Below are 9,496 nucleotides of genomic sequence, written 5' to 3'. Positions count from 1 at the left end.
TCAAGAAAATATTAGCAAATCAGATCTACAATACATGAAAAAAATCATACATCATGATCAAGTGGGATTTATTCTGGGGAGGCAAGGCTGGTACAATATTTGCAAGTCAATCAATGTGACTCATCAACGTGATAAAACAAAAGGAAGGATAAAAACCACATGATAATATCAATGGATGCAGAAAAAGCATTTGATAAAATCCAGCACCCATTTATGATCAAAACTCTCAGCAAAGTGGGAATACCTCAACATGATAAAGGCCATCTATGACAAACCTACAGTCAACATCATACTCAATGGGCAAAAATTAAAAGCAATCCCCTTAAGATCAGGAACAAGGCAGGGATGCCCCCTTTCACCACTCTTACTCAACATAGCTCTGGAAGTCCTAGCTATAGCACTCAGACAAGAAGAAGAAATAAAAAGCATCCAAATTGGAAAAGAAGAAGTAAACTTTCATTATTTGCTGACAACTTGATACTGTACATAGAAACCCTAAAGTCTCAGTAAAAAAACTATTGGAACTGATAAATGAATTCAGCAAGGTGGCAGGATATAAAATCAATATTCAGAAATCAGTGGCATTTATATACACCAACAATGAACTGTCAAAAAGAGAAATTAAGGAAACAATCCACTTCACCATTGCAACCAAAAAATTACCATGAGTAAATTTAACCAAGGAGGTTATAGACCAGTACTCAGAAAATGATAAAACATTGATTAAAGAAATCAAGGAAGATACAAACAAATGAAAGCATATACCATGTTCACGGATAGGAAGAATAAACATCAATAAAATGTCTACACTACCCAAAGCAATATATAAATTCAATTGTAATTCCTATGAAAATACCAATGTCATACTTCAAGGGTATAAAACAAATAATCCAAAAATTTATATGGAACCAAAAAAGAACATGAATAGCCTTAGCAATCTTGAAAAAGAAAAATAAAGTGGGGGGTATCACACTTCCTGATATCAAGTTATACTACAAGGCCATTGTACTCAAAACAGCTTGGTACTGGCATAAGAACAGGCATACAGATCAATGGAACAGAACAGAGAACCCAGAAATAAACCCACACCTTGGTGGTCAGTTGATATTTGACAAAGGAGGTAAGAGCATACAATGGAGTAAAGACAATCTCATAAATGGTGCTGGAAAAATTGGACAAATACATGCAAAAAAATGAAACTAGACCACCAACTTACACCATTCACAAAAATAAACTCAAAATGGATAAAAGACTTGAATGTAAGTCATGAAATCATGATCACCTTGGAAGAATATACATAGGCAGTAAGCTCTCCGACATCTCTAGCAGCAATATATTTATATTTGCTGATTTAACTCCATGGGCAAATGAAATAAAAGACAGGACGAACAGATGGGACTATATCAAATTAAAAAGCTTTTGCACAGCAAAAGACAACCTGGACAAAATAAATAGACAACCCACACAATAGGAGAACATAATTGCCAACACGTCCAATAAGGGGTTAATAACCAAAATCTACAAAAAACTTGTAAAACTAAACAATCCAATCAAAAATTGGGCAAAGAACTGAATAGACACTTCTCCAAAGAGGACATACAGATGGCCAATGGGCATATGAAAAAATGTTCATCACTAATCATTAAAGAAATAGAAATTAAAACCACAATGAGATATCACCTCACACCTGTTAGAATGGCGCTCATTAGCAAAACAACACATAACAAGTGCTGGCCAGGATGTGGAGAAAAGGCAACCCTCCTACACTGCTGGTGGGAATGCAGACTGGTGCAGCCACTGTGGAAAACAATATGGAGATTCCTCAAAAAATTAAAAATTGAACTGCCCTTTGACCCAGCTATTCCACTTCTAGGAATATATCTTAAGAATAACAAATCACTGATTCAAAAGAAGAAATGCACCCCCATGTTTATGGCAGCATTGTTTACAATAGCCAAGATCTGGAAATAGCCCAAGTATCCATCAGTAGACGAATGGCTTAAAAAGCTGTGGTACATATACACAATGAAATACTACACGGCCATGTAAAAGAAGGAAATTTTACCCTTTGTGACGACATGGATGGATCTGGAGTCTATTATGCTAAGCAAAATAAGCCAGGCAGAGAAAGAAAAATATCATATGACCTCACTCATATGAGGAATCCAATGAACAATGTGAACTGAGGAGTGGAAGAGAGCAGAGAGGGGGTCAAAGAGTCCAGAGGGAAAGGGGATGAGAGGAGGGGATCAAAGAAAGGAAAGACATTAGTGAAAGTATATACACATAACAGAGTGCAGGATAGTAAATCATGGACGGAAAGGGGGAAGGTGGTGGAGGGAGGGGACAAAGGCGGTATCAAGGAGAACACGGGTGGATGAATGAGGGAGATATATTTGGGGGTACGCTTGTAACTATGTAAACACAACAAATTAAAATAAAAAATATATAAAATAAGTACTAAGTCACATGCAGATCAAGGCATTTTATAGTGAGATTATTTTGTATATCTATGAAAATACACCATTATTTGCCTAAAAAAAAAAGCATCTGCCCACCTAAGTGGAGAAACAACTGGGCCAGTACCCAGGAAAGTGTACATAAGTGAACCTACATGCAGAAAATGTGCTGTGGTGTGGTAGAGGTTGTGTGAGGCCAAAGGAAGTCCTTGGGGCCTTTTGTGTCCTGAAGGAGGAGTGAGTACTGTCTGGGTGAACTGCTATAACTGCTTATTTCCTTGGTCAGATTTTGCTGCACTGTTCAGCATGCTAGTCACTAATCACATGGAGTTTATTAAATTTAAAATAAGTTGCCTTACCAGGCGGTGGTGCAGTGGATAGAGCATCGGACTGGGATGCCGAGGACCCAGGTTCAAGACCCCAAGGTCACCAGTTTGAGCGTGGGCTCATCCGGTTCAAGCAAAAGCTCACCAGCTTGGACCCAAGGTCTCTGACTCGAGCAAGGGGTTACTCAGTCTGCTGAAGGCCCACGGTCAAGGCACATATGAGAAAGCAATCAATGAACAACTAAGGTGTCGCAATGAAAAACTGATGATTGATGCTTCTCATCTCTCTCCGTTCCTGTCTGTCCCTATCTCTCTCTCTCTCTGACTATCTGTAAAAATAAATAAATAAATAAATAATAAAGTTAAACAACAAAACATCTCAGTTCTTCAGAACTGAGTAGCCAGATTTCAGAGCTCAATAGCCACATGTGGTTAGTGGCTACCCTATTAGCACAAATATAGAACACTTCCACCGTCAGAGAGAGTTCAATTGGACAGTGCTGGATTTGAGGTATGAGGGTATCAGGAGGGGATACATTATGTTCTGGCTCTATGAGGATCAAATCTCTAGCAGACCTGAGTATATTATCTACCCTCTCCCTGCCATCCCCTTCTCAGATCAAGTACCGATAGCCCGGTTGTATACACAAACAACCCGGCTTTGTGCTCCACGCCCCCTCCCATCCCTTTGTCTCACGCTCTGGCTTGCTCTAGTTCTTGCTCCATCTCTCCAGTCCCTGGAAAACCAGCTGCAGAAAAACTTTTCCATCAACTTTGACCTAGTTTTCTGGTCACAGATTTGTAAGAAGGAGGAGCCACTAAATTGTTGACTAGTTAAGAAAAGGAGGAGGCAAAGGTAAGAGTAAAGGTGAGAGTCACTGGCAAGAGAGAGCTAGACATGTTGATATCCTGGTAAGGAAAAACAGAGCCGGAAAGAGCAAAAGAGCTACTAAGAATGAGACATCAAGTTTGAAGCGGAAAAGAATCTTTTCAGTTTTGCTTTCTGTTCAATTCACATTGGTTTTATGAATTTCCAGGAATCTGAAGTTTGGAATTAGTATGTGGAAGTCCATAGAAAAGCCAAACCCCAAAATAAGTGCTAAGACTAGATTTGTCTGCAAAGGTGTAAATGAGTCAGAAATCAAAGTACATTAACCTTTCCATTTCAGGGTTTCTCATCCTAGTCACTCCTTTAGGAATAACAAAAATAATTTCAATTAGAGCTGAAATTATGTGGCATCAATCTATTGTTATTAACCTATAAGAAACAGGAACTGAAGCATATATATCCTAAGGGATGAGGGTCGAACTTAATATTCAGCAAACGTTTACTGAGTTGACTTATGTGCTTGGATAGGTACTGTGCTCCATTCTAGAGATAAAAAATGGGAGCAGCCTTCAAAGAATTTAACACTCATAATTCTAAATCCTTAAGTCCTGAATAATTATTATTTTTAAATTATTTTTTTATTTATTCATTTTTTTAGAGAGGAGAGGGAGAGACAGAGAGAGAGAAGGTGGGGGAGGCGCTGGAAGCATCAACTCCCATATGTGCCTTGACCAGGCAAGCCCAGGGTTTCGAACCGGCGACCTCAGCATTTCCAGGTCGATGCTTTATCCACTGCACCACCACAGGTCAGGCTGAATAATTATTTTTATTACATACAAACCAAATTGACATGGGGAAACCAAATTATAAAAACTGTAAACCTTCCCTACCAAATCCCCTCACAAACTTCATTTCCATGTATTTCAAAAGCTCATTAAAAGTTCATGTAGGTACTCCAAAATTGAAGGAATTTAGTAATGATTAGCTACAAATGTAGAAAACTAGTTTAGCTCACAAGATCCCGGCCAATTTCTTATTGAACTGGAAAAGACTATATAGAGCTCAAATTTCTTCCCTCTTCAAAACCCTACTGATTATATTTATTATGGTTAGTTAGTAAGTTACACTCCTTACAGGGTTTTCAAGAATAAATTGTGAAGGGAAATGCTCCTTCAGGCATATTTTCTCATAACTTCTCCAACACCATTTCACAGACACAAGTTTTTGCTATTAAAAAACCTTTATTTTTATTTTACTTATTTTTTTACAAAGAATATCCCCACTTGGGGTGAAAATATATCTGGTTAAGTACAAAATATAGTTTTTAATCATACAAAAAGATAACACAATTAAAAAAAATTAAACACCTTCAGTCCACATACTTTCTCAGAAAAGAGTGGAGTTCAGTGCTCTGACACAGGACAGGGAACAAAGTGCTAAAGGCTGCAGTAAGTGAGGCTGTTAACGACCCCATCTAACACTGGGCAGGCAAGGGAGCCCAGGGGCTTTTGTGAAGACCTGTCCTCTAGTTTCTCATATCAATCTGGTGACCCTGATCAGTGTTGGGGCATCTTGATGTAGAGTTTCTCCTAAGATCTAGAGAAGTCACAGTGGGCAAGGCTGATAGCAGTAACCCTTCTCATATAATTTTAGAGTGTCAGAATTCAGAATTCTGTACACTAGGACAAAATCTCAAAAATAAGGAACAATGCCTTCTTTTTGTCCTTGTGCTTATCCCTATAGACATTGTAGGCCAGTTTTAGCTTACATCAGACAGAAAAAATAAAATTTGACTGGAACTAAAGTGCTAAAAAGAAATCACCTCAGAATCAGTTCCAAGGAATCACATGAAAAAAACAAATCTCCGACATGAAGAAGTTTGCCACAGAATACTAGGCTCTAAAAAATGGCTTTTGATACTTTTTGTGGGGCAGTTATTACTGCTTTAAGCCAGATTAATGTACATTCTAAGCAAAGATAACCTTAGTGCTTCTCTTTAATTCACATAGGAAGCTCTCCAAAGTCTAGACCAAATCAGCTTGAGGTTTTTTTTTTTAAATAAAATGTCCAAAGGGCAAAAGTGATTTTGATAACCTCCTTTTCCAAATTTTGAACGATTTTCTTTCCCTTTTCTTATTCTCAGTTTGATCAACTGGCTCTGTTCCGTATGGCACAGAAGTTCAAAATCTGAGATTGCTATAACAATCTATATTCTCCTCCAAAAAACCATGGGAAGACCATGACAGGTCTTTTTACCTCTTATTCAAAACTACTGAATATATCTCAGTTTTCAGGAGATCTGAGAAAATGGGAAGGGCCTGTTTTTCTAGTGTGTTTTTAAACCAGTTTAGCAAGCACCCCAATATCACATCATCTCACTGGCTGAGGATGTGTCTGTACCCTTTAAGGGCCCAGGAGACTGCCTGCTGATCACCTCTTACACTGGGGCGTCAGAAGCTGGACCCAACCCCCTCTGTAGAGACTGCTGAGTCTCTGAAAAATAAGAGTCCAGGAAGAGGTGGAAAGAAACAAGTAGATACAGCTGCTTCTTTTTTCCACATGCTCACTGCACATTGTTGTTGAGGATGCACGGATCCACCTGGGAGGAAGACAAGACAAGACCAGTTTAGTTTGGATAAGAACTAAACGAAAATCGCATTTAAACAATCCCTCCAAGTCAACTTCCTATAGAAAGATTGGGACAAATGCTGCAGTAAAATGACAATTCTTACCTCAGTGTAAGTAGGTGGTGGCATGAACTTGAACTCAGGTGCATACATAAAAATAGGGCTGTCTTGAGAACCGTCTGTGTCATCTAGCAGAGGAGTGGTGGGGCTCTCCAATCGGTGGTCTTCAGGAATGATATCCATATAACAAGGAGGAGCTAGAGAGAGGAAGTATGGAGATGAGAAACTTGGCCAAGAAATGCCTGACCACTGCAACTTTACAAACCCAAGCAGGCCAAAGGATAAGGCAAGGCATTAGACCTAGCTTACCTTCTGGGGTATCAGGGATGTTTAGATCTATCCAACTCATCTCAGAGCTGGTTCGGCTGGCCATGCTGGACGTCCGGCTGCTCAGACCTGACCTGCTGCCAATTACCAGAGGCAGGTCAAGAATGACTTTCTTGGAGCCAGGGACGCTAACATAGATCTAGAAAGGAAGTTGATAGTTTATTAGACTAGAAGTCTAGAAAAAACATCACTGCTGTTTTGACAGATGAACAATTTCTCCCTCCAGCCCCACCCACTCACCAGCAAGAAATATTCAACTCGAAGGATGTTGCATCCCAGGATAGAAGGCCTGATCTTCTGCACCCGAAGGCTCTTGCCACGCCATGATGCACAGGTTCCTGAGATAATATGATTACCCCTAACCGATGACAGCTTCTGTGTCAGCACCTTGGTTTGGCCATTGGCAAGGTAAGTGTGGCGGGCTATGATGGCAGCTTTGGGAACCACAATTCGGGAACATGTATTTTCAAAATCAGCATGGATAGAAATCTCATCACCTAGCAATGGGAAAGATGAAAACACTGCTAAGTACAGTTACTGACTTTTCCTTTGTCCCTGCCTTTACCCCCAAATCACAGTTCCTATTTTATTAGTCTGGCATTTTTTATGGACTAGGTTTTTACCTTCACAAAATCCTTTTCTGTCAATTCGGGCAGAGACAGACACCCGCCCATCAGGAATGAACATGCAGGAAACTTTCTTCTCCTTTTTAGCAGACACTGGTGCCTATGTAAAATGGAGAAATAGAATTGTTTTGAGAATTTCTAGAGATCTTTTCTCTGCTTCTCATTATTTCCCACCCCTGTGAGTACAGAGCTTTCCCTCCCACTTTGATGACTTAGGGCTTGATTTCCTGAGGTGATTCAACCTAAGGCCCAAGACATATAAGACATATAACTTATCATTCCTGACACCCAAGAGAACAAATCTGAAAATGAAACTCACCATTAAATCAGGGGTATTGATATCCACTAGATCCATCACTTCAAAGTTCTTCTTTGTCTCTTGCGTTGGCTGGCTGGGGCGATCAAGAAAAGCCTTCACCCAGTAGTCTACACACCCGTATTTTCCTTTGAAGGATGTTCCCAGAGGCCTGTGTCAAGAAAAAAACATGATTTTAGAGATGAGGGGAAGAGAGAGAGAAACATTGTTTTGCTGTTCTACTTATGCATTCATTGGTTAATTCTGGTTTGTGCCCTGACCAGGGATCAAACCCGTTACCTTGTGTCCACAGGATGCCCTAAACAACTGATCTACCCAGCCAGGGGCAAGGGGAAAATTTTTGGAGATCTACAAGTCCAAAGATGCATTTACTGATACCTACCCCTGAGGAAGCTCAAAGCCGAACTTGTACTCATATTTGTTTCCAGGTCTCATGATAACCATCTCATTTTCACCTGAAAGGAGAGAAATGCAGTAGCCATTAAGTTTCTTGTTACACTTAAAATGCATCCGTGTGATAAGGACTTCTTAGGAGGCATGCAAGAGTACTTGTAGTATTCACCCCCCTTCATCCCCTCCGTTCTTGAGAAATTCTGATGCATTTTGCTGGGCAAAAAGTAGCAAAGTCTTGCCACACTGAAAATTAAGCTAACACCTCAGAAAACAAACTAAGAGTTAACTTATGCATGCATACACCAAAAACTCCGAACAGCTAAGGCAACATCTCATAGCATCCCGTTCAGAATAGGGCACCGTGAGAAATTGGACAAATTGACCTTCTTGTGGTGGTGGTGGTGGTGGGGGGATGGTCGCAAATTAAATTTAAAAAGATAGGGACACAACATAAAATTAAAACCACTCAACTCCAGCAATTTAGGACATTTAATATAGACTACATTTATGCATTTCAACCCTCTTTCTTCTCAAATCAGCTTTCACCCTCGGGCAAAGAACTGGGACACTCACCTGTTGGCTGGTCCTCCAGGAGAAGCGTGTCCTCGTAGCGCAGATACTCCAAGGTCTGTTTGCACTGCTGGGATCCCTGCATCCAGAGGACTTTGGCCAGTCCGCAAGCGAGGACCCTGACAGCTTTGACTCGAGTGACTTCACACACCTCTACCACCACCCGGCCAGTCACCTTCTCCCCGCTGCCGTACACCCTTTCAGGCTCGCTAAAGAGCACCTCGAAAGACTTGATCTTCTTGAACATCACCATGATTAGGCTGGGCTGGCTTAAGAGTTAGAAATAGGGGTGTCGGGGGAGGTAAAAAATTCTAAATCCACCGACTCCTTGGAATAATTTAAAAATATTTCCCCCTTCCACTCTAAACAATTTTAGAAAGATGTCAAAATAATGTAAGCTGTTGGCTATGCCCAGGGATTTTTAAGAGAAAAACTCTTCCGGTTTTCCAATTGCTGAAGAAGCACTCTAGTTGCCAGATGGCTGATGTACCACACACAGCCCGCAGAAAGTGAAGGATAGTTTCAAATAAGCGCCGGAAACGGCTTTATATAGCAGCCGGGGGCTGGCAGGGCCACGCGAACGCTAACGCTGGAGGCTCGTGCTGCCCTCGTGCACAGCCCTCCCATTGGCTGCTCGATCCTTGTTTATCAGGAGCCTGGCCAATCGGCGAGGTCTCAGCGGTGCGTGGACACGGTGTGCTCCTGGCGGGGAAAAGGGTTGTTGTGCACCGCCGCCTCGCGGGAGGAGGGGGGCGGGCTGCGGGGCTGCCTCCCTTGGGCTGGAGGAAGGAGGACCTCGCTGACCCTAGGAGGGCGGGTGTAGATCTTTCTGGGCTGGGAGCGGCAGTTAGAGGTAAAAGGAAAATGTGCTTATGAGGGAATTTCCTGACTATCCTTAACCAGGGCATTTAATTTAGAGAGTCGCCCCTTTATTTCCAGCTCACAAGTGTGAAAAATAATCCC

At 41.2% G+C, this 9,496-nt stretch overlaps 1 protein-coding gene across 1 annotated transcript; it reads right to left on the bottom strand.

Annotated features, from left to right (window-relative positions):
• Positions 1–4,888: 4,888 nt before the first annotated feature.
• Positions 4,889–9,062, bottom strand: TXNIP (thioredoxin interacting protein). The gene is made up of 8 exons (XM_066261704.1): positions 8,537–9,062; positions 7,953–8,025; positions 7,574–7,721; positions 7,252–7,354; positions 6,869–7,125; positions 6,611–6,767; positions 6,347–6,498; positions 4,889–6,213 (listed from the first exon to the last, which is right to left on the bottom strand). The coding sequence occupies exons 1-8, from the start codon at positions 8,784–8,786 to the stop codon at positions 6,178–6,180; spliced, it is 1,176 nt and encodes a 391-aa protein (XP_066117801.1). The 5' UTR covers positions 8,787–9,062; the 3' UTR covers positions 4,889–6,177.
• Positions 9,063–9,496: the final 434 nt, after the last annotated feature.

Source organism: Saccopteryx bilineata, chromosome 2 (assembly GCF_036850765.1).
Source record: "Saccopteryx bilineata isolate mSacBil1 chromosome 2, mSacBil1_pri_phased_curated, whole genome shotgun sequence".
Lineage (NCBI taxonomy): Eukaryota > Metazoa > Chordata > Mammalia > Chiroptera > Emballonuridae > Saccopteryx > Saccopteryx bilineata.
The sequence above is the reverse complement of the archived record's forward strand: the minus strand, read 5'-3'. Positions and strand labels throughout refer to the sequence as shown.

What these genes read in the sequence shown, in the direction of transcription:
- TXNIP (XM_066261704.1), bottom strand. Translation starts at nt 8,786, where the DNA reads ATGGTGATGTTCAAGAAGATCAAGTCTTTCGAGGTGCTCTTTAGCGAG. An exon ending in TCAATACCCCTGATTTAATG is followed by an intron (nt 7,355 to 7,573) that starts GTGAGTTTCATT and finishes CATTTTACATAG; the next exon opens with GCACCAGTGTCTGCTAAAAA. An exon ending in CATCCCTGATACCCCAGAAG is followed by an intron (nt 6,499 to 6,610) that starts GTAAGCTAGGTC and finishes TCCTCTCTCTAG; the next exon opens with CTCCTCCTTGTTATATGGAT.